The 24,108-nt window shown below is 44.0% G+C and overlaps 4 protein-coding genes across 6 annotated transcripts in view; 1 reads left to right on the forward strand and 3 right to left on the reverse strand.

The window, feature by feature from the left end:
• Window positions 1-4,922, reverse strand: part of LOC124006586 (cGMP-dependent protein kinase 1-like) — a 16,115-nt gene extending 11,193 nt beyond the window's left edge. Inside the window, exons 1-6 of the mRNA XM_046316616.1 lie at window positions 4,528-4,922; window positions 4,043-4,242; window positions 3,643-3,775; window positions 3,381-3,447; window positions 3,068-3,167; window positions 503-616 (exon numbers count right to left, since the gene is read on the reverse strand). Of these exons, the coding sequence (XP_046172572.1) occupies window positions 503-616; window positions 3,068-3,167; window positions 3,381-3,447; window positions 3,643-3,775; window positions 4,043-4,238 (610 nt within the window). The 5' untranslated portion in view covers window positions 4,239-4,242; window positions 4,528-4,922. The remainder of the gene's footprint in view (window positions 1-502; window positions 617-3,067; window positions 3,168-3,380; window positions 3,448-3,642; window positions 3,776-4,042; window positions 4,243-4,527) is intronic.
• Window positions 4,923-5,169: 247 nt separating this feature from the next.
• Window positions 5,170-6,069, forward strand: LOC124007003 (EKC/KEOPS complex subunit Lage3). Its single transcript, XM_046317235.1, has 3 exons — window positions 5,170-5,263; window positions 5,404-5,532; window positions 5,662-6,069. The coding sequence occupies exons 1-3, from the start codon at window positions 5,214-5,216 to the stop codon at window positions 5,810-5,812; spliced, it is 330 nt and encodes a 109-aa protein (XP_046173191.1). The 5' UTR covers window positions 5,170-5,213; the 3' UTR covers window positions 5,813-6,069.
• A 577-nt stretch (window positions 6,070-6,646) lies between these two features.
• On the reverse strand, window positions 6,647-16,704 carry zgc:100918 (Ras-related protein rab7-like). 3 transcript variants are annotated; one of them, XM_046317234.1, is made up of 7 exons: window positions 16,499-16,704; window positions 14,588-14,661; window positions 12,907-12,982; window positions 12,526-12,652; window positions 11,158-11,376; window positions 8,472-8,600; window positions 6,647-8,208 (listed from the first exon to the last, which is right to left on the reverse strand). In XM_046317234.1, the coding sequence occupies exons 3-7, from the start codon at window positions 12,957-12,959 to the stop codon at window positions 8,119-8,121; spliced, it is 618 nt and encodes a 205-aa protein (XP_046173190.1). In that variant the 5' UTR covers window positions 12,960-12,982; window positions 14,588-14,661; window positions 16,499-16,704; the 3' UTR covers window positions 6,647-8,118. The 3 variants fall into 3 exon arrangements, with proteins under 3 accessions (XP_046173190.1, XP_046173189.1, XP_046173188.1); XM_046317233.1 differs by lacking the exon at window positions 14,588-14,661 and having other exon boundaries at window positions 12,907-12,979; XM_046317232.1 differs by lacking the exon at window positions 14,588-14,661.
• Window positions 16,705-16,900: 196 nt separating this feature from the next.
• On the reverse strand, window positions 16,901-20,199 carry wdr45 (WD repeat domain 45). The gene is made up of 11 exons (XM_046317708.1): window positions 20,064-20,199; window positions 19,713-19,832; window positions 19,512-19,586; window positions 19,321-19,425; window positions 18,897-19,002; window positions 18,650-18,744; window positions 18,485-18,564; window positions 18,045-18,253; window positions 17,852-17,953; window positions 17,453-17,598; window positions 16,901-17,253 (listed from the first exon to the last, which is right to left on the reverse strand). Exons 2-11 carry the CDS (start codon window positions 19,759-19,761, stop codon window positions 17,144-17,146), a joined length of 1,077 nt encoding a protein of 358 aa, XP_046173664.1. The 5' UTR covers window positions 19,762-19,832; window positions 20,064-20,199; the 3' UTR covers window positions 16,901-17,143.
• Window positions 20,200-24,108: the final 3,909 nt, after the last annotated feature.

Below are 24,108 nucleotides of genomic sequence, written 5' to 3' on the forward strand. Positions count from 1 at the left end.
ACACACACACACACACACACACACACACACACACACACACACACACACACACACACACACACACACACACACACACACACACACACACACACACACACACACACACACACACACACACACACACACACACACACACACACAGGCAGACAGCCTACTGACAGGACTGGCATATTACAGCCCAAATCAGACAGTCACCGCCTACAGAGAGTGTGTGTGTGTGTGGGGGATTTTCAATTATTACTGTATCTCTCTGCTGAAATTAAATAAATACTTTTAGCACAGCGTAGATCTGACACCACGCCTCACCCCAATCACTTAGCCTAAACACACACACACACACACACACTAGTCTGACACCAAATCTCACCTCAATCCATCAGACTAAACGACAGTGGCAGAGAGGAGGATGAAGAAATTACAAAAACAATTCCTCATCCTGATCTCAATCAAATAAGTGTGTGTGTGTATTACCTAAAATAGCAGCAATGTGTATGTGTGTTACCTGTAACAGTAGCAGTCCTGGTACAGTTGTAGAGGATGGCCAGTTCTCCAAAGACCTTCCCGGGATCGATGGTGCACAGCTTCTGTTCCCCTTTAGTCACCTCCACCTTTCCCTCTACACACACACAACCGCACACACTCAGGCATGCACATAAACAACATTACATCATCAAACCTGCCTGAACAGAACTCCCCAACTCCCCACTCATTCACACTTACAGTTGAAGTCGGAAGTTTACATAAATTTAGGTTGGAGTCATTAAAGTCATTTTAACCACTCCACAAATTTCTTGTTAACAAACTTTTGGCAAGTCGGTTAGGACATCTACTTCGTGCATGACACAAGTAATTTTTCAAAAAATTGTTAACAGACATATTATTTCACTATAATTCATTGTATCACAATTCCAGTGGGTCAGATGTTTACATACACTAAGTTGACTGTGCCTTTAAACAGCTTGGAAAATTCCAGAAAATTATGCCACGGATTTAGAAGGTTCTGAAACAGAGATTAACGTTCTTTGGTGCGAAAAGTGCAAATCAATCCCAGAACGACAGCAAAGGACCCTGTGAAGATGCTGGAGGAAACAGGTACACAAGTATCAGTTCGCAACTGCACATGGGGACAAAGATCGTACTTTTTGGAGAAATGTCCTCTGGTAACAAAAATAGAACTGTTTGGCCTTAATGACCATTGTTGTGTTTGGAGGGAAAAGGGGGAGGCTTGCAAGCCGGAGAACACCATCCCAACCGTGAAGCACGGGGGTGGCAGCATCATGTTGTGTGGATGCTTTGCTGCAGGAGAGACTGGTGCGCTTCACAAAATAGATGGCATCATGAGGCAGAAAAATTATGTTGATATATTGAAGCAAGATCTCAAGACATCAATCAGGAAGTTAACCCTTGGTCGCAAATGGATCTTCCAAATGGACAATGACCTCAAGCATACTTCCAAAGTTGTGGCAAAATGGCTTAAGGACAACAAAGTCAAGTTATTGGAGTGGCCATCCCAAAGCCCTGACCTCAATCCTACAAAAAGTTTGTGGGAAGAACTGAAAAAGCGTGTGGAGGAAGGAGGCCTACAAACCTGACTCAGTTGCACCAGCTCTGTAAGGAGGAATGGGCCAAAATTCACCCAACTTATTGTGGGAAGCTTGTGGAAGGCTCCCCTAAACGTTTGACCCAAATTAAACAATTTAAAGGCAATGCTACCAAATACTAATTGAGTGTATGTAAACTTCTGACCCACTCGGAATGCGATGAAAGAAATAAAAGCAGAAATAAATAATTATCTTTAATATTATTCAGACATTTCACATTCTTAAAATAAAGTGGTGATCCTAACTGACCTAAGACTGGGAATTTTTACTAGGATTAAATGTCAGGAATTGTGAAAAACTGAGTTTAAATGTAGTTGGCTATGGTGTATGTAAACGTCTGACTTCAACTGTAAAGGACTGCATTAATATTAATCATCTCTTCATGGTAATACACCCATACTCTCTAGATGGATGTTTACCAAAGTGAATGGACTGTATAATCAACATGGTCTAATTGTGTGTGTCTCTGTGTGTGTGAATGAGAAACAGAGAGAGACAAAGAGACTGTGGCAAAAAGAGAGGACAGATTCGATATTTTTCAGATGAGAGGAGTCAAGGTGTCAGGAACAGATGTTTCAAAGCGCCTGAGAGAGCAAGAAGTGTGTGTGTGTGTGTGTGTGACCTGTCTGCCTCTGTTACAGTGAGCTCACTGTATGATATCACCTGATATATATAGTATAATCAAAGATTCTTATAACTAAACCAAGATAGACCACAGCCTGTTGTTTCAAATGGGAGCAAATGAGCCATAGATGGCAGAACAAGCAAGGAGGTGGGCAGAGCCAAACACGAGCTAATGAGATCCTATTGGCGTTTTCTAGCATTTGGGGAACTCGTACTCTAAAGTGCACGTGTGCAGTAACTTAATTCACATTTCCACACCTTCTATTTAAACAAATCTTGGCAAAGGGTAAAGTCTAAAGAACGTAGTCCACTCTGTTTGTAACAAATTGTAGTTTTGGGAATAGAGAATGGTATTGAGATCAAATGTTTGATGAGTAAATTAGCAGAATGTCTGGCAAAATCCATCTTGTTCCATCACCTCCCACTGCCGGCCACTGGGCTTCCTCTCACTACCATACTTGGTAGTGAAACACCAACCGGATGCTTCACGTTTATGCATTCTGTGAAATATCTGTCTCATTGTGGTATTATCTGTCCCTCCCTTGCCTCCCCTTTCGCCTAGACTGTCATAACTTCTCACCTATCTACTTCCCTCCCCCCTTCCTCTCTCACAGTCTCGCCCTCCTCTCTTTCACCCTCCCTCCCTCCATCCATCTCTCACCCTCCCTCCCTCCACCTCTCACCCTCCCTCTCCCCTTCTCGCTCACCCTCCCTCCCCCCTTCTCTCTATCCCTCGTCATTGCCCTATTTTCCCCCGTCCTCTCTTTCGCTTCATCCCTCCCTCCTCCCCATCCCTCCACCTCCCTCCTCCCCACCCCTCCACCTCCCTCCATGCCTCTCACCCTCCAGCACATAGACCAGAGATCCGTCGTCTCCCTCCTGTATGACACAGCAGCCCCGGGCCAGACGAGTGGGATGCATACAGTCAACTATGGTCTGAATCTACAGAGTCAGAGTCAGAGTGAGAGAGAGAGAGAGAGACAAAGCAAGAGACCCGTTAATAAAAATATAGCACTTGTTTCATTAAATTGAGAGAGAAAGAGAGAGTATGTGAGAGAGAGAGTGGGGGGGATAAATAATTGGATATCTAAGAATAGACAGTGAGAGTAGCAGTAGTACCACAGTAATACTATACAGTTGTAGTAATACTAGTACCTGTCCCTGCTCCAGGTGTTTCATGAATTCATTCTCCAAAAGAGCTCTATGGATCAGCTCTCTAGACCTGTACACATGTACAGAGACAGGATCAGTGTGTGTGTGTGTGTGTGTGTGTGTGTGTGTGTGTGTGTGTGTGTGTGTGTGTGTGTGTGTGTGTGTGTGTGTGTGTGTGTGTGTGTGTGTGTGTGTGTGTGTGTGTGTGTGTGTGTGCACGTGTGTGCACGTGTGTGTGTATGCACGTGCACGTGCGCGTACTCACTCTTCACTCTTGCTGTAGTTGGTGAGTGTGACGTGTGCGAGTTGGGCAGGGTCTAGGGCTGTGGGTTCTGCTGATATTGCCTGTCTCTTAGTCCTCTGCGGCTCATCAGGCACTGGTGGGGACAGCCCGGGTCCTGACAGACACCCATTTTGGTCAGGCTTTACCTCAGCGAGCTAACACAGTCTTGTGGCAGTTAGGAGACCGCGTTCAACCCCAATCTGTCACATTAGCCTTGAGAGTGATGGCTCACAGGTTCATGCCTAACCACCCTTGAATTCACTTGAACACCTCCAGGTGCATTATGGTCTGGTACCCTGTGTTGTTTTCCGTTTCCCCTGGGTCTGTGTTGTATTAGAGGTGCATGTTCATGTCATGTAAGGGTGTAACGAGTAGCACCTACCTGTGTTCTCTGTGCTCCCAGTGGCCCCAGCGTGTTGAGGAGCGTTGCGATGACGGTCCAGTTCTGTCTGCAGCTGTCGGATGAGATCATCCTTGGTGTCCAGCTCCGACTCCAGCTCATCTATCAGACTGTCCCTCTGGCGGAGCTCCTCGATCTTCAGCTGCAGTGCAAACTGCAAGTCCCTCAAAGTACCCATAGCCCTGATATGCACATTACATGCAGGAGGAAAGGCGGTCAGACAGAGGCACACACACCATAGGAATGGGGAATAAAGAGTTTCACTAGTGAGTTTTGGGGACTCCACCACATGCTGAATTCATTATGGCTTAATCCACACAAACACAGTGAAATACAATAACCATATGCACATGCAGGTTACTATAAAACGGAGATATCTAACACACATACACCACTTGCTGATACTTTGGGAATGTCGCGTTAATGCAGTAAAAATACATTTGAAGATGTAAAACATGTTGTCTTACCTGTCCAAGCGCTTGTCTGGGCGTAAGTGAAGGAGATGCGCGTGCCGACTGCTAATGCTGCACTCACAGTTATGTGCCGATCTCCAATCTCATCGTGTGTAAATTGATTTATAGCTGATGTGAAAATCAAACAGGACAGGCTAATCGAAATGAGACTGCGACGAATGTTAATTAAAAACGGAAGTTTTAAAGGTGTATAAAGACACTTCAGATCCTGAAGATAGACATACCAACCAGACACATTCTCGCCCTTTGCCGGTTGCGCTCGAGTGAAGAGCCGATCGCTCAAATGACAATTTCTAGAGTATTCAATGTAAGCCATACGCGGAGCTGTGCGCGCGCGTCCATTGGCATACAAATTTAGATATATTTTTTACATAAACGTATGGGTGATTAGTTTACATCATTTAAATAATATCCTTAACAACATACATATTGGATTCACATGTTTTGCCTGAGATGTGTCAAGCTCAATATGTTGAATAGGTCTATTGCTAATAAGATTGTTAACGACTTTTAAAACTTTTTTTATGCAGACAAATCCACGTTACGTTTTTTTGTATATGTAAAAACAACTTTATTCATCAACCGTGACGAATCTCCACATCAGATTGTAAATCTATATTTGCTGCATCCAGACGAATCTGCGGTCGCCACATCTTGATTTACTTAGAAGAAAAACCATCATGGCGGCGCCCTGCACGGAAAACAATCACAAGCAAGGCAAATTGGAATTGTATCCTATGTACTCCAGATAGGACGCTAATATGACGGTTATTGACATTAACGCTTGTTCGTAAATTGCCTCTTTAATATTGTATGCATATTTTGATAATTTAGCATGAATCAGTGAAAACTTCCTTGACAGTCCCGCAGTGTACTAGACGTCCCGTTCCCATCAAGTCGCGAGGCGTCCATCGCGCTCCAGTCCCTCTCCCCAGACCGTGAGCCCCGGAAAGGAGGCATCAGCAAGGAGCTCACGGTGTCCGGCTGCACGCTGTCTGTGTGAGTGTCTGTTGTGTGTTCGCGTGTACTACCACCAAGTGTAATCAATGGTCTAAGTGTGTATGGTGGTACCACTGTATACGAGGTTGTTAAGTTGTGTCCATGTGAGAATCTCCCTCTTTCCATTAGGAGGTGGAGAGCCGATGAGGCCCGTATTCTGCGTGTCTCTGTGGGGTCGTTTATGGACCACCTCTCCCTTGTGATGGAGACCATGGAGGCCTTTGGACCCCCTGTCTCTGTGACCACACAAACGCACACCGTCAGCTCTACGATGACATGATGACCAGAGGGAAAGAGAAAACCCAGGATGAGCTGTAATGAGCCCCAGTACAGAGGGACACCAGTGTCCCAATTTCCATCATTCTATTTAAATAAGGGAACTGGAACAAAAAACAACAGGAGTACAAGTGCTGTTTATTTAGACACATGGGAATTGCCTCATTTCAGTGACATATGGATAGACTATTTCTTTGTTTAGATTTGTCTATGTATTCATTTGGTTGTATTGTGGAATAAACTTTCTATTTTTCAAAATCAGATAGTGTGATTGCACAGAACATCAGGAACACTTGCTCTTTCCATGAGAAAGATATGATCCTTTATCGATGTCACTTGTTAAAGCCACTTCAGTGTAGATGAAGGGGAGGAGACCGGTTAAAGAATGATTTCGAAGCCTTGAGACCACTGAGATATGGATTTTGAATGTGTGCCATTCAGAGGGTGAATTGGCAAGACTAAATATAAGTGCCTTTGTATGGGGAGTAGGTGCCAGGTGTACTGGTTTGAGTTTGTCAAGTACTGCAACACTGGCAGGGTTTTCCACGCATCAAGAATGGTCCACCACCCGAAGGACATCCAGCCAACTTGCCAACTGTGGGAAGCATTGGAGTCGACATGGGCCAGCGTCCCCGTGTAATGCTTAACACTTTGTCGAGTCCACGTCCCAACTAGTTGAGGCTGTTCTGAGGGCAAAATGTGCAACTCAATAGTAGGGAAGCTGTTCCTAATGTTTTGGTACATTGTGTAGTTCATTGCAAACAGTGTCACAGATTAAAATGACACATTTAGAGGAGTGCAGGTCCAATAATATAACTAAAGAAAGACAACTGACATATTTCCATAAAGTAAACATTTATTTGTTTACAGTGGAGAAAGCAGATTCAACAAAAGGTGACAGTTGAAGGAGGAGTTGTGCTAAAAAAATCATCACGTAGGACTAAGGATTTTTGTTAATTGGTTTAAGAACATGTTCATTTGTTACATGAATATAGAGCAACACTAGTTGGGGTAGATCGGCAGCTTCAAGATACAGTGGAATGAAAGTCTGGCCTGGGACTACTGTTAAGGGCAGAGGACATCCCAAATCAACACGTAGACCCCATTTCTTTCCCCGAGACACTTCGAGAGAGCCGCCCAGACCTGACAAGTGGTGTAAAATAATATGGTAGAAACTATTGTAGTACTATACTGCTTACACAAATCAGATATGTTTAGATTTATTAGGGGCCTTGAGGTTAGGTTTGACTTTGGACTCAATCATTTATAGCCAATGTACAGGGACATAGTCGTGTGTAGTATGGATAAGGCAACAAAAACAAGAAATGTACAGAACTTAATACAAGATAAGAAAGGAGAACAGAACCTAAATGCAGAACTGATACTGCCGAGGGTTGCTGTTGGGTTGACCGAATATTCTAATTGCAGATTGACTTTCAATGCATCTGGTTAGCTTATCACTCTCTACACAACGATTTAAAACACTAAATAATTGAAGAGAACTGGCTCAACGAGAAACAATGTAAAGAAAAGGTCTAGGGTTGACACAAAGTTTGGCAACATAAGAACTGCAGAAAAATAACACATACACATACATACATATGAGATCTGCCACAGTAATACTTGTCATGAGATGAAAGGCACAGAGCGAGTCGAGTAGGTAGAAATTTCCCCTTAACACCGACACAGGCTTCTAAATCCCTCCAATGGTGAAGGTTAGATTCTGTGGAAAACAGGAATCTGATCCTAGATCTGTAGTTAAGGAGAATGTCTACCTGGATCCCAAACAGACAGATGAGCAGTCTGTACCTCAGTATTATAGAAAGGAACAATTAAAACCAGAACAAAATACAAGAAAACATCATTAGAAATCATTATAATAGGAGCATCATGATTGTATTTTCCATAGTAGCAATGATTCTTCTACCTTGTTAAAAAGTGATGCTGTGCAAGAGGGGCTTTCTCTCCTTCCTGTCGGCCAGGTCGCCACGGGAGACAGGGACTTAAGAAAAGTAAGTGTTTCCTTTTCTCTCTTTTCATCTGGAGTCTTCTGTAGCTGACTGAGGGGAGAGGACTGGGGGTGTGTCCCCGTGCTCTCTCCTCGGGGTGCATCTCAATCTCCCCTCGACTCCTCTTCATCTGCACTGATGTGAGAACACGGGAAGGCTGTGTGGGAGACTGCCTCCGAATTAGCCTCACCTGTCCCAGTCTTTCACACCAGTGCAGAGGAGGTAAAAGAGACCAGGAGAATTGTTGAGCTGCACCCCATGGTCTTCCTGGTCCCCTCTATCCATCCGTCGTTGGTTGGTCTCAGCAGGAGCAGCCGTCGCTGGGGTCGGCGGGCCGGTCGTCTCTCAGTTTGATCTGGTCTGGGAAGTCATACGTCTCCACCTCAGACTCCTACAGACACACAAAGCACGGGATTACACAGCCACAAACCGTGTGCACAAATCAGAAGTAGAAGAATTCTACCCCCCCAAAAAACAATATTCCTCCTTGATGACAGTGTTTGACTATGACATCATGAGTTCCACAGCAACCTCAGTGAACCAGTCTAACAGGTGTTTCCCAGCCAGGGAGAGAAAGGTGGTTTCTGAACAGCTGGAGGCACTCTGCCTACAGGTTTACCTGTGGCTGCTTGAGTCTATATTTCGTGTGTGTACCTGTTTAAGGGCATTGCGGGCAATGGTCTGGAATGCTTGGTCTACGTTGATGGCCTCCTTGGCGCTGGTCTCAAAGTAGGGGATGCTGCTCTTACTGGCACACCAGGCCTGGGCACGTTTTGTCGTCACCTACACAACAGAAGATTATTAACGCCATTGTGTCATACATACTTCCTCATTTTACATGGAACTACCTGTGGCATATACTCATCCTTTCAGCACGTACGAACACACGGGTGTGTAACCATTCTACAGTGGTTCCTGCAGCGTACGCTCAAACTAGAACACTTATTTAGAACGTCCTAGTTACGATTGACACAACAGTCAGCATTCGAGCTAGCCACAGTTTTTTTTCTCTCACAGAAACATTTTGCGTTATGTCCTCAATGTGAGCATTTTTTGTTGTTGGATGCAAAGCTCAGACATTCACAGAAGTAGAGACAGCACAACACAATTCCCATCCAAAACGGGAACATTTTGGCTACATTAGTCGTAGCGCTAACTGAGGAAAGAGTAACCCCAACACAAGCAGTCATATTTAGCCAACTCTCCTCTGACAGAAACCGTAATATGAATTAGCTAATAGTAATTACAATTTACAATTCATCACACCACGGGGAACCTCACCAGTGATAGAAATAATTGAGTAAAACACTTTCAAAAAAGGTTACAAGATGAGTTGCGTCCATTTACCATCACTTCTGGAAGTTTACTCGAAAGATGAGTGAACCATCTCTTTACCACATTTTAATATTATTATAACATCTTTGGTCTGACCGATTAATCGGAATGGCCGATTAATTAGGGCCGATATCAAGTGTTCATAACAATTGGAATTTTGGGGCACCGATTTGACATTTATTTTTATACCTTTATTTAACTAGACAAGTCAGTTAAGAACACATTCTTATTTGTAATGACAGCCTAGGAACGGTGGGTTAAATGCCTTGTTCAGGGGCAGAACGACAGATTTTCACATTGTCAGCTCGGGGGATCCATTCTTGCAACCTTACAGTTAACGAGTCTAACGCAATAACGACCTGCCTCTCTCGTTGCACTCCACAAGGAGACTGCCTGTTACGTGAATGCAGTAAGCCAAGGTAAGTTGTTAGCTAGCATTAAACGTATCTTATAAAAAAACAATCAATCATAATCACTAGTTAACTACACATGGTTGATGATATGACTAGATATTATCTAGCGTGTCCTGCGTTGCATATAATCTGACTGAGCATAAAAGCATACAAGTATCTAAGTATCTGACTGAGCGGTGGTAGGCAGAAGCAGGCGCGTAAACATTCATTCAAACAGCACTTTTGTGCGTTTTGCCAGCAGCTCTTCGTTGTGCGTCAAGCATTGCGCTGTTTATGACTTCAAGCCTATCAACTCTCGAGATGAGGCTGGTGTAACCGAAGTGAAATGGCTAGCTAGTTAGTGGGGTGCGCGCTAATAGCGTTTCAAACATCACTCGCTCTGAGCCTTCTAGTGGTTGTTCCCCTTGCTCTGCATGGCTAACGCTGCTTCGATGGTGGCTGTTGTCTATGTGTTGCTGGTCCGAGCCCAGGGAGGAGCGAGGAGAGGGACGGAAGCTATACTGTTACACTGGCAATACTAAAGTGCCTATAAGAACATCCAATAGTCAAAGGTTAATGAAATACAAATGATAGAGGGGAAATAGCCCTATAATTCCTATAATAACTACAACCTAAAACTTCTTACCTGGGAATATTGAAGACTCATGTTAAAAAGGAACCAACAGCTTTCATATGTTCTCATGTTCTGAGCAAGGAACTGAAACGTTAGCTTTCTTACATGGCACATATTGCCTTTTACTTTCTTCTCCAACACTTTGCTTTTGCATTATTTAAACCAAATTGAACATGTTTCATTATTTACTTTAGGCTAAATTGATTTTATTGATGTATTATATTAAGTTAAAATAAGTGTTCATTCAGTATTGTTGTAATTGTGATTATTACAAATAAATAAATGCATTTTTATATATATATATTTTATTTATTATTATAATTATTTATTTTTATTATTATTTTAAAATCGGCCGATTAATCGGTATCAGCCCTTTTGGTCCTCCAATAATCGGTAACGGTGTTGAAAAATCACAATCGGTCGACCTCTACTACACACATTATATGTGTCCATTATAATCTATTCAAGCACAGGAATGCATTATTTGTCACCAGTGCTTGAAAATGTGAATAACAGTTAAATACATTATGCTCCATATGGTGTGCTACAGTACAAACGACAACGCAATATACAGTGAAAGGGCAGACATCTGTGTGAATTGATTAGCGAGCAGAACACGTCTCAATTCAAAATCTTATTACAAAATAAAACTTGCTAGAAAATAACTTTAAAATGGACAAAACATTGCCTACTATTTATCTATAGGCTGAGTGCCTTGGTTGGACCAGTCCTGTTGCGTTACAATCACATTTTGGAACAGTGCATTCTGACATCACGCCCATAAAAATTGAATAAATGTAATAAATAAAATAAAAAACTCACGCTAGGGTGACCGTTAGAGATATTTGGAACTCATGCATGAGAAGGTTAAGGGATGTAGAAATCACAACAAACATTTGACCAAGTCTGACTCTGTACTGCCTACGCCCCACCACCTGCCTGTTCTGGCTCTCCAATGGACGGACACAGACATACCAACCTGTCTGTTCTCGAGGTCAATCTTGTTGCCTAGCACCACAAAGGGGAAGTTGTCTGGGTCTCTGGGGCTGGCCTGAATCAGGAACTCATCCCTCCAGCTGTCCAGTGTCTTGAAGGTGTTGGGCGCCGTGACATCGTAGACCAGCACACAGCAGTCAGCGCCGCGGTAGAACGCCACGCCCAGAGACTGGAAACGCTCCTGCCCCGCCGTGTCCCAGATCTGACAGAAGAGAAGAGACGACGATTACCATGTTTTTGGCATTTTAGTATTTTGTTGTATCATTTTTGAAGGTGATTACACAGAGAGGGAGAGAAAAGGAGAGAGAGGGAGGGAGAGGATCGGAGAGAGGGAGAGGATCGGAGAGAGAGAGGGAGAGGATCGGAGCGAGAGAGGGAGAGGATCGGAGCGAGAGAGGGAGAGGATCGGAGCGAGAGAGGGAGAGGATCGGAGAGGGAGAGGATCGGAGCGAGAGAGGATCGGAGCGAGAGAGGGAGAGGATCGGAGCGAGAGAGGGAGAGGATCGGAGCGAGAGAGGGAGAGGATCGGAGCGAGAGAGGGAGAGGATCGGAGCGAGAGAGGGAGAGGATCGGAGCGAGAGAGGGAGAGGATCGGAGCGAGAGAGGGAGAGGATCGGAGCGAGAGAGGGAGAGGATCGGAGCGAGAGAGGGAGAGGATCGGAGCGAGAGAGGGAGAGGATCGGAGCAAGAGAGGGAGAGGATCGGAGCGAGAGAGGGAGAGGATCGGAGCGAGGAGGAAAAAGAGAAAGGGCGAGAAAGGGGGGGAAAACAGCGATTAAGATAAAATAGCATTTAATTGTCTGTTTTCATAGAAATGTGCCTTGCAACAAAAACTCTTTACAGGACATGGGTTGGGAGAGAGGGAGGAAAGCGGGAGAGGGAGAGGGAAAGGGTGAGAGATGCGTAAAAGGTAATAAAGAGAGGGAAAGAGAGAATGAAACCATATGACTCGTCACAGAATGAGTTGCCCAATCTCTGACTTAAACACACTATGACAAGCCAGCAGAGGTAAGCACTCATGACTAGGCTAATATTATAAACTGGGTGGTTCGAGCCCTGGATGCTGATTGGCTGACAGCCATGGTATATCAGACAGTATACCACGGGTATGACAAATCCGGTCTTTTTACTAATGTAATTACACTTTCTAACCAGTTTATAATAGCAATAACGAACCTTGGGGGTTTGTGGTATATGACCAATATACCACGGCTAAAGGCTGTATCCAGGCACTCCACTTTGCATCATGCATAAGAACTGCCCTTAGCTGTGGTATATTGGACACATACCACACCCTCTCATGCCTTATAGCTTAAATATACCAGCACACACACACGCACACGAGACGCACCTGCATGGTGACCAGCCTGTCGTCCACCATCACCTCCTTGGTGAGGAAGTCCGCTCCTATAGTGGCCTTGTACTGGTTACTGAACTTCTTATTTACATACTGGTTCATCAGAGAAGTCTTCCCTACCCTGGGAAGGAACACACACACACACTTAGCTGCACATATAGAACTGTAGCGATTGAGGGTAACAGCCAGAGAAGGGCTTCGAAACCACTGACGACCTGCACAGCTACATGTGCCAGAAAGATCCTGACTTCTTGACAGAGGCTGTTGTACACTCGCATGCAAGGGTGCTACAGAACCTATACACGGCTGTTGGGAATATCCAAAAGGAGTGACATCTGGTTGTGTAAACACCATGACGATCTTCCGATCACTCACCCAGAGTCTCCGAGGATGATCACCTTCAGCAGCACCTTCTTACGGGAGGCCATCCTTCCCTGGGGATGCGACTCTTCTGAGAAGAGACAGATGGGACTGAGTCAACTAAAGCTGGATCTGAAACTGGGAAGTCAGGCGTCACGAAAAAGTCGGCTTTTGGGTTAATTGCGATGACATCCTTATTTACACGGAACACAGACTTGTTAGTTGGGTTAATTGCGATAACATCCTTATTTACACGGAACACAGACTTGTTAGTTGGGTTAAATGCGGAAGACATTTCAGTTGAATACATTCAGTTGGACAACTGACGAGATATGGCACCCCTCAGGTCTCTATTATAACGAATGATTAATACCATGTTAAGTTCAGAAATCCAAAACCCATCACCCCTTTCCTAAGAACCATTAGTAAATTAGCATACCATCTAGCAAAATATGTAGAGAGCTAAATTGAAATGCAATAGACTGGCCATCTGGAAACCGTTAAACGGAATAGCGAGTTAAGACCTAATTAAGTAGGCCCAACTAAAATTGTGATCATATTAACTGTAGCTAATAACCTTAATGTTACCAGGCTGGCACTATAGCTAGAATAGATTCTGACCCTACTCATGCTTACAGCTGCACTGGGGTCAGATTAACTCATTCATAGACGCTAACTACCTTTAGCACTGAGAACAATGAGCCAGATGTCTCACCGAATGAATAAATCTGAAGCATCTGGTTAGCATTACCACTAGTCACCAAATATAGTGTTGAGAGGAAGCACAGTTGCCAGCTGTGGAAGAAGATGTGGATTTTGGCTGTCATTCTGCTAATTTTGTCATTGATGAAACATTTTGATCTCAATACTGTTTTCTGTACTAGAATCTGTTACGAACAGACTGGACCAAGTTTTGTAGACTTTACCCTTTGCCAAAGTTTTACAAAATTGTGTTGTTTAGAAGGAGTGCAAGGGCGAATTGAGTTATTGCACCCGCACACTTCAGAGTTGGCATTCCCTAACAGAAATATGCAAATGCATGCTAGAACGGATCTCACTAGCTCATGCTTGGCTCGGTCCACCTCCTTGCTTGTTCTGCCAACTATAATGAATTTGCTTCCATTGGAAATGAGAGGCTGTGGTCCATCTTGGGTAAGTTATAAATAATCTTTGCCTTTAGCACCTATTGATGATAGTATCTTCTGGCTGGGGGATTTTTTGTTAAGAGCCCCAATGCTCGTTCTGAACGTTAAAAACATATGAAACATGTCTCTCATCAGCGAGAAACAAAAATGGCAAGAAGCTGCTGCCATGCGGGGAATCGTAGGCGGCACGTTTGAGATAGTTTTATCTTGTTCTGGATACCAGGTTTTGTTTTGAGGCGTTTTGACAGATGTCACGCCTATGCTGATATGGCAAAAATTCACTAGCCATCTAACCAACAACTGTAACGAGGTATTTGAGAAACAACAAGTGCTCACTGTGCAAATGTATTTATGTTTTCAATAAACGCTGAAGACAAAATATAGTTTACATGTTGTCAATCTAAGCCCGCCTGTTTTGCCCCATAATTGCACACACTCGTCGGTTTTGTTGCTAAACAACCAACCCGTCTATAGGGTTATGGTTCCTACACAGTCATATTTCCATGTTAGAGCATTTGTTTATGGAAAACAGCCTGAAGACAGAGGCCTACCTGTGCTAATTAGCCATCTGCGTCTCCGAACACCTGTGTTTAAATATAAGACTGAAGCCACAAACGTGTTGCCACTGAAAAATAAATCCAGTTAAAACAGTAAGTGTATATTTTGCATTTGGGAAATTATTTTGATGTGATATGAAAGTAGAGGGATTTATGTTCCCAGAACCGTACCGCACTTGAGAATTAATTCACACTTAGATGGAGTGTTTGGCTGCCAAAGCCAATTCACCTCTAAACAGAAATGGTAAGGTCTTTGGAGTATAAGGTAAGTAAACTCACCCCCTTCTGTACAAATGTGCACAACCGCAACATTCAAACGAGGCTACAAAGAAAACTAAATGGGACTGTAGCGACTGTGTTGACTTCAAAATCGGGGGTGTGAACTAGGTTTCTATTCCAGCGTTGATCGACATGGTAATGGCTCTATAGTATTGGAGAAAAGTTTTTTTAAAACGGACCCTCCAACGTGTCATGTCGTAACATACAGCACGCATAAAGCAACTATTTCTGTCTTACAATCTCTCTCCACCAGCTGTAGCACTTTATCATCCTTACAAAAACAAGAAATGGACAGTGACATAAGGGGGGACACCTAGTCATTTTTTGCACGCGATCATCATTCTCAAAGCCGTTGTTTACTTCTAAGATCACTTTAGCACAGCCCTAAAAACCCGATTCAAATTCGACACAAATCTTCAAATAGGTATGTAATGACACATTATATAAACTCTTTATAGTGTTTTATTTGCATTTTAGAGGCGATAAGGTGATAAGTTTGACAGATCGAGTGAAAAAAAGTTGTTTTCCCACAAGACATCTCTCCTTCTCACTATCACGCATTAGTTTCGCTTCCCCACCCGCCATTTTTAAAAAGACCCGACGGGGCTCATTGCCTTCTTGAATCGTGCAGAAACGGGCAGCGTTTAGGTCATGTAATTGATTCTGTTGGAAAGGGGAGAAATTGTGCTTTACAATGGTATTGACATCACAGTTGACCTGGAAGTATTACATTTTTGGGGTGCTAAAATAAGGACAGTTGTACAGACCAAGGCGATGTACAAAAGTGAGTGAGTTTACGTTAAGGTAACCCTCTTTTAGTCCACAATTGAGCTAGGGTCAGACAGACTTCCTGATTAGAGACATCTGAGTGGGCACAATGTATGGCTCGGAAAACCTACCTCAATCCAGGGATGAGAAATTAGTTTTTCTCCAAATTGTCCCATTATTCCAACTGTTACACTGGAAAGACTGCTAGTTTTTAATAAACTGCCGTTTGTCCTCACGCTAACTAGCAGTAGCCACAGCAGCCATTATGGAATGGCACGTTGCATTTAACAACAAAGGAGCTGATTGGCTAACACTGACATTCCAAAATGGCTTCTGCTCCCTAGCATGATGACAAGGGCAGTTTCCTGAGAAAAATTATGAGTGGTTCAATCTTGTCATTGTAATGGTTAGGATAATGAGACAATTCGGAGTACAATGCATTTCTCAGCCCTGGATTGAGGTACATGTTCTGAGCCTTAATCTCGCACTTGCTCCGCTGTGTCTTAATCTAAACAGGAAGACGGTCAGACCCCAGTGTAAGTGTAAGCAAAAATAGGGTCGGAATCGGTTCTGGCTAGCAGGCAGTGTATGCGAACTAGCCATCTGCTGACTGGTCACGCTGCACTGCCGACTATCAAGAACTGTCAAACAGCTACGCTAACGTCTCATGTTGATTGATGCCAACCAAGTACGCAGATATACGACAAAATCGATAGCTAACTTTACTCATTTATCATCGAAATACTAGCTAGCTAGCTAACGTTACATGGACTGTCACAGAAAACAATGTTCTAACGTTAGCGAGCTAGCTAGTGTAAGAATATAAATAAATAAAAATTGTGGACCAGTTAACGTTACCTGTTCAATAGTCAAGCGACGATGTTACGGCACCGGGACTATTTTTTTTTTTTTACAACTTAAGTCCCTCGATGTCAGTTTTTCCGGGATCACTTACTATTTTTCAAGAAGTGAAAGTGGAAAAATCTGACCAACTGACGTTAGCTAGCTTGATAAAATCTTGTCCTAGCCAAGAACATCCGCTTTTTGTTACGCTGTTGCTCAATATGGCAGTCACGAGGGGTTGACGTGTCCCCAGGTCGAAACCAATGAACGCCCTTTAAAAATAGAAGCGTCAATTGTTTATTATTTTCCTATAATATGAATTGCACCCTGTATCTGTGCGTGTCCTGGAAGTGACTACACCACATTTGAACAGACTTAATGTATTAACTCAAAAGGGGACCACAGACAAGCCAGCAGTCATCGTAAAAATGTTTTTAATCTTCATACATTTTTAAATACACTTGGTTACAATAAGAACACGTGGCAATCGCGTTAAACAGACCATTTTCACACACCTGTATTTAGTTCTGTACAACATCTGCTTCACCTCTGTCTGATTCTAAATCCAACCTACCATTATCACATTTATCACCAGGTCTCTTCTCCCCTGCCCACCCCCCTCTCTCTCTCCCGCTCTCCTTCTCCCCTCTCTCCATCCTCTCAGAAGTCGTCATCATCACAGATGTCCAGGTAAACGTCAAAGGCTTCTCGGTTACAGTTACCATCAGGGGTGAACACGTATTTATGGAACGTCCCGTCAACACAGATAGCTAGAAAAGGGAGGAATACAGAGAAAAAAACATTTTAAACCTATTATTACAATTTTACACGACACAGCTTTATTGTATAAATTAAATAACTATATTGTTAATACCCACAGTACAATGAATGTTCCAACTACATGTAGGACAATAACTATATTGATTGATAGATATGAAACATTGCTGTCTAGTTGCTTAGAGGACTGACCGATGACAGAGTTGACGTTTTTAGAGGTGTTCTTCCCAAACGCACAGATACAGGCACACTCTGCCGGAACGGTGAAACTGGCCAATGACCACTGGCTGTCCACATACTGACCAATCACTGGGCCCACCTTCCCCACACGAGCCAATCTGTAGAGAGGGGAAGAGTGGTGATAGTGGCATAAACAAGCCGTGAACAGTAAATTGTCAAATTTGGAATTGAGGTACGCACAAACACTAGCCTGGTTGCCAGTCTTTTTAGCTAAAATTCCACTTCTTGTATTCTGTGTCATCTGTCATTGGCATATGACACGGAGTACAAGGATTGGAATATTAGCTCAAATGGAATGCTAAACCACACGACGAAACTCTCTCTCAAACACAACACATGCGTGCGTCTTACGCTGAGCGTCTGTTGAGTTTAGTATCTTTGAGAGCAAAGATGTGAACAGTGCCCTTGTCACTGGAGGCACACAGGAACGAAGAGTCATGACTGAAGTTGATGCTGGTAAGAGAGAGCAAGAAAGAGAAGTGATGAGACACTCAGCATCACTTCCACCCCACCCCACCCCTTCCTCTCTCTCCCCCACCAGTACCAGTAGAGTGTAGCAGGGTCTGTTCCTCTGCGCAGCTCCACTAGTTTGTCTCTGGTGGAAGTATCAAACAGTCTGATGAGGGTACCCTTGCGGGAGGCCGAGGCCGCGACGCTGCCAGGCTGGTTGAGCGCCAGGCAGGCGATCTCGCTCTGGTGGGCGTTGATGGTAAAGGGGGCGGACGATGTGCCAGGCTTGGTGTTGGAAAGGTCCTGGAGCGGAGAGAGGGAGAGAGTTCAACTCGGACTGACTGGGACCTCATGGGTAATGTGAAAAATGATCAGCACACACAGAGCAGTTTGGAAAGGGCAGATAGTCTTCAACACTAGGAATCCATCAGCCGATGGAATGACATGTGAAGGTGTGCTTTATGAACAGCTTATAAACCAACATAGTTAGTATAGTACCTTGCAATACACTTTTAAATGAAATGGATGAATTACCACAAGCTGTAGACTTCCACACTTATGTCCAGGGAAGACCAGCAGCTGTTTCTCCAGACTGGGGCACAGGTCACACAGTCCTGAGAGAGGGGAGAGGGGGGTATCTACACATCTATCAGATAAACATAACCAGGAGCGTGTGCGTATATGTGTATGTGTTTGTACCTTTAGGGTTGTCTCTGGTGTCAAACTCAAACAGTTTCACAGGGTTGTCAGGGAAACTGTAGACATAGATCCTGTTCTTTAACACAATGATGATCCTGAGAGAGAGAGAAAGCGAGTAAGCAAGGGGAGGGGTTGGAGTGTGAGAAAGGAGAGGGAGAAAAGGGTTAGTAAAACAACACACTACAGGGTGCTCTATGGAAAGTTGGGGCTTGTTCAGGAGAATGTTACTAAACAGATAGTAACTCACTTGTCGTGTCTCATGCGTACGGCCAGAACAGGCTTGGTAAAGGTAAACTCCAGCACTAGCTTGTCCTTGGGGTCCCTCCCCTCCCGAGCATCATCCCAGATCAACACTAGGATTTTAAAAATTACATTCTGTTTTGAATTAAATGAAAACAATACATTGGAATCATTACCAAACATGTTCTAAAATCTAAATACAATCAGTCCCAGTCACTGCCATAATTTAAACTGAGACCCAGCAATTTGACATTGCTATGATCTGCACTGCAGACATTGAGATGAGCGCAATGCAGGAATTTGCTCTCACAGTCATACGGAGTATCTGCGCATGTGTAAAGTTTATCTCCGCTCTTCAACACCCTTAGTAGTTTGGAAAATCAAGTCTAATCAGTAATTCAATCAAATATGTGGTCCGCTCATCCACTCACCTGAGATCTCAGAGAACTTGGGGTTGACTCCACCTCCTACTACAGCCAGCAGGTTGGAGCGATGCAGCATTGAACACTGGGCCACACTACCCACCTGCTCATGGTCTGACACACACAAGCACAGGATGATCACACACACACAGTATGCGAACACACAGATCGCTCGTACCACAGGTCTGAATTCCACTCACCAAGATGCCCCTTCTCGATAAGAGGCTCCACATTGTAGATCCTGACACCGGTTTCCATGGCACAACAGAAACAACCTGGGGAGGGAGAGGGGTAGGTACACTGATCAATGTACACTGTCTGAAACGAGAGTAAGACTGACACAAGTAATGTCCTCTACAGATCTCTGTCTGGCTTCACAGAGTAGGCTACTCTCGTCTTACTCTGGTCCTGGTTGAACTGTAGACTGTTGACTCCTCTCGGTTGGGCCATGTTGGAGGAGTGACGTTAGGCTGATGTTACCAGGTAGATATAGCTTAGAAGAAAACCCAGGGCTAGGCACCCTGATTGAAACAAAAGAGAAAGAGAAAGGAAACATCACCGACCACGGTTTAGAAGCGGCACCGTCAACGTGTTTTTTTCCCCCAAGCGAAAATAAGTTAGCTAGCCTGGTAAACAAACCCAGCCAGTGAAGAACTCAATCAAATTTGGCTATCTCTATCTGCTGCAGTTATTTTTCATCGTAATAGCTGTACCATGTTATTGAACAACGAATATGGTGTTTAAAAGCTTACCATGAAGCGATGGCAGAACACGAGTTAAAGATTAAAAGCGCTCGACACTGTTAAAATGTCTCCAACAAAGCTACACAGTGACGAAATGTTTTGTTGTTATTTTTCCTGCAGATGACGATGGTCGCGTGTTTCCGGTTTCTGACTTCGTGTCTCCACGCCACAAACAAATCATACCGCCACCTAGCGTGCTGAAGTAAAATAGAACTGTAGGTACATGGTTGCAACCCGAAGTGTGTGTGTGTGTCTGCTCAGAGTATACTAAAGAACAGTGTGTAGAAGGACAGAGTATACTAAAGAACAGTGTGTAGAAGGACAGAGTATACTAAAGAACAGTGTGTAGAAGGACAGAGTATACTAAAGAACAGTGTGTAGAAGGACAGAGTATACTAAAGAACAGTGTGTAGAAGGACAGAGTATACTAAAGAACAGTGTGTAGAAGGACAGAGTATACTAAAGAACAGTGTGTAGAAGGACAGAGTATACTAAAGAACAGTGTGTAGAAGGACAGAGTATACTAAAGAACAGTGTGTAGAAGGACAGAGTATACTAAAGAACAGTGCGTAGAAGGACAGAGTATACTAAAGAACAGTGTGTAGAAGGACAGAGTATACTAAAGAACAGTGTGTAGAAGGACAGAGTATACTAAAGAACAGTGTGTAGAAGGACAGAGTATACTAAAGAACAGTGCGTAAAGGACAGTATACTAAAGAACAGTGTAGAAGGACAGAGTATACTAAAGAACAGTGTAGAAGGACAGAGTAGAACAGGACAGAGTATACTAAAGAACAGTGTGAAGGACAGAGTAGAACAGGACAGAGTATACTAAAGAACAGTGTGTAGAAGGACAGAGTATACTAAAGAACAGTGTGTAGAAGGACAGAGTATACTAAAGAACAGTGCGTAGAAGGACAGAGTATACTAAAGAACAGTGTGTAGAAGGACAGAGTATACTAAAGAACAGTGTGTAGAAGGACAGAGTATACTAAAGAACAGTGCGTGGAAGGATGACGGTGTTGCAATTGTGGCGGGGATCATAATGCTGAGTTCCTGGAGTGCCCTGTGAAGGAGACTGAGGTGGCAAAAGTTAGAGCGACCAATCCAATGTCAGAGGCGAAGGCGATGAAAAGAATTGAGAAAACAAGTGATGCTAGTGAAGATATGATAGTGGAAGCACCACAGGCTGTAGTACATGTTTGCTGCCAGTCAAAAGATACCCTGTGTGTTAAAAAGGTGGATTCTGTGGCACTCATTGCCACAGTTATAAAACTGTACGGCTCAAGTCTCAAAGAAGTCTAAGAAACTGAAAATTGGGGCTGTGGCAGAAAAGTTTTTGGAACTTTAGGATTTTAAATCTGAAGACTTGCAAGGGGTACTGGGGCTGGAAAACGGCCCACCCTCCCAAGCTCCCCTTCAGCCTGTGTAGGGATTTTTTTTTAACAGTAAAGTTGTTTGTTGTATTTTATTTGATGTAGTTTGTTCAGTTTCTGGGGGAAATCCTGTTTCCATCCCGCAATCGTCAATATATCATAGAAGAAGCTCTGGTTGACATGTATTGTGGAGAGAGAAGTGTGACGACACAATGGCGAAACAATGGCACAAGCTACAAACCATTGTCTCCTGAGTACAAATCAAGTAAACTTACTTATGAATCTAATTGCTCTCTTGAGAACCTTGAGAATTGAAAAAATTGAGTCGTTCGGCAGTAGTGATTGCTCTGAAGGTGAGCCTGACCTGGATGAGGTACTTGTGGCGACAGGTGTGGAGGAGAATTCCAAGTCTTGCCCTGATGATCAAACCAGAGACGATTTTGGACCGCAGGGACCCACTGGGGCACAAACTAATTGATCAACGTTGTTTCCACCTAATTTGTCAACTTATTGTGACATGGAATCTGCAGTGCCTTCAGAAAGTATTCACACTCCTTGACCTTTTCCACATTTTGTTACGTTACAGCCTTATTTTAAAATTGATTAAATTGTTTTTTTCCCCCCCGTCATCAATCTACACACAATAACCCATTATGACGAAGCAAAAACAGATTTGTTGACATTTTTGCACAAAAAAATCCCCGGAAATATCACATTTTAAATAAGTATTCAGACCCTTTACTCAGTAATTGGTTGAAGCACCCTTGGCAGAGATAACAGCCTCGGGTCTTCTTGGGTATGACGCTACAAGCTTGACACACCTGTATTTGTAGAGTTTCTCCCATTCTTCTCTGCAGATCCTCTCAAACTCTGTCAGGTTGGATGGGCAGCGTCGCTGCACAGCTATTTTCAGGTCTCTTCAGAGATGTTAGATCGGGTTCAAGTCTGGGCTCTGGCTGGGCCACTCAAGGACATTCAGAGACTTGTCCCGAAACCACTCCTGCATTGTCTAAGTTGTGTGCTTAGGGTTGTTGTCCTGTTGGAAGGTGAACCTTCGCCCCAGTCTGAGGTCCTGAGTGCTCTGGAGCAGGTTTTCATCAAGGATCTCTCTGTACTTTGCTCCGTTCATCTTTCCCTCACTCCTGACTAGTCTCCTAGTCCCTGCCGCTGAAAAATATCCCCACAGCATGATGCTACCACCACGCGTCCAGACGTGATGCTTGGCATTCAGGCCAAAGAGTTCAATCTGGGTTTCATCAGACCAGAGAATCTTGTTTGTCATGGTCTGAGTCCTTTACGTGCTTTATGGCAAACTACAAGCAGTCTGTCATGTGCCTTTTAGTGAAGAGTGGTTTCCGCCTGGCCACTCTACCATGAAGGCCTGATTGGTGGAGTGCTGCAGAGATGGTTGTCCTTCTGGAAGGTTCTTCCATCTCCACAGAATTCTGGAGCTCTGTCAGAGTGACCATCGGGTTCTTGGTCACCTCCCTGACCAAGGCCCTTCTCCCCTGATTGCTCAGTTTCCCCGGGCGGCCAAATCTAGGAAGAGTCTTGGTGGTTCCAAACTTTTCCATTTAAGAATGATGGAAACCACTGTGTTCTTGCGGACGATCAATTCTGCAAAAATGTTTTGGTACCCTTCCACAGATCTGTGCCTCTACACAATCCTGTCTCGGTGCTCTACGGACAATTTCTTCGACCTCATGGCTTGGTTTTTGCTCTGACATGCACTGTCAACTGTGGGATCTTTATATAGACAGGTGTGTGCCTTTCCAAATCATGTCCAATGAATTACATTTACCACAAGTGGACTCCAATCAAGTTGAAGAAACGTGCACGCAAGTGGGGGCGCGGGATGTTCCCCAATGCTGGAAGGTGGACCCCGGGTGAAAAATGACCAAAATATGTGTGTTATAGAGCTAAATGAGATATGCCTGCAGGTAGTTCCTGCCTGATCCTGTCATGTGACAAATGGAGATTTGGGCAAAAGTCTGTTCTCTCCGCGACTCCCCCATCCTCTCTCCTCCTTTACCCGGAAACTGATAAGCGGAGAGTGTCAAGCGGTCTAGGAGAGTCTGATCCCCTCCCCGATTACCTACTTGGACAAAGCATGCACAAGACTATTCTCACGGCAGGTAGCGTGGAGGTGTTTTAAAATACGCCACACCCCCTTTGAATCAGCTGTTGTTTTCTCAATGGAGGAGAGCAAACGTCATTTGTCTGATGACGTGCGAGCGGAGAAGGAGAGTCTCATTTCAAGAGTATTTATTTCTACGTTTCCTCTCCTCGCCTCCGCTCCTCGGAGGCAAGGAGAGGACGAGGAGAAAGGAAAAGAGCAAAACCATTTGGGATTCTCCCAGGGTGTCTGAGAAGAGGAGGAGGAAAGGAATAGTTATGTTGTCCCTTCAAGTTCCCTTCCTATCCTTCACTCCCTCACTCTCTCCTGTTATGATGGCCCACTGGGAAAGGGAAGCAATAGACCACACAGATCAAAGACACACACACACACACCAGTCAGGTAGCTCAAGATCCACTTCGAACTTTGCTGTCTGTTCAGGTACCCAGGACGTCGGGAGATGCTTTCAGAACCGGCCAATAGTGGCAACAGTGAGTGCTATTACCATCAAGCAGGCTTGGGTTTTGCTAGTGTGTTGTGGACAGGGGTGGTTCCAAGGGTC

This window comes from Oncorhynchus gorbuscha, linkage group LG20 (assembly GCF_021184085.1).
Source record: "Oncorhynchus gorbuscha isolate QuinsamMale2020 ecotype Even-year linkage group LG20, OgorEven_v1.0, whole genome shotgun sequence".
NCBI lineage: Eukaryota > Metazoa > Chordata > Actinopteri > Salmoniformes > Salmonidae > Oncorhynchus > Oncorhynchus gorbuscha.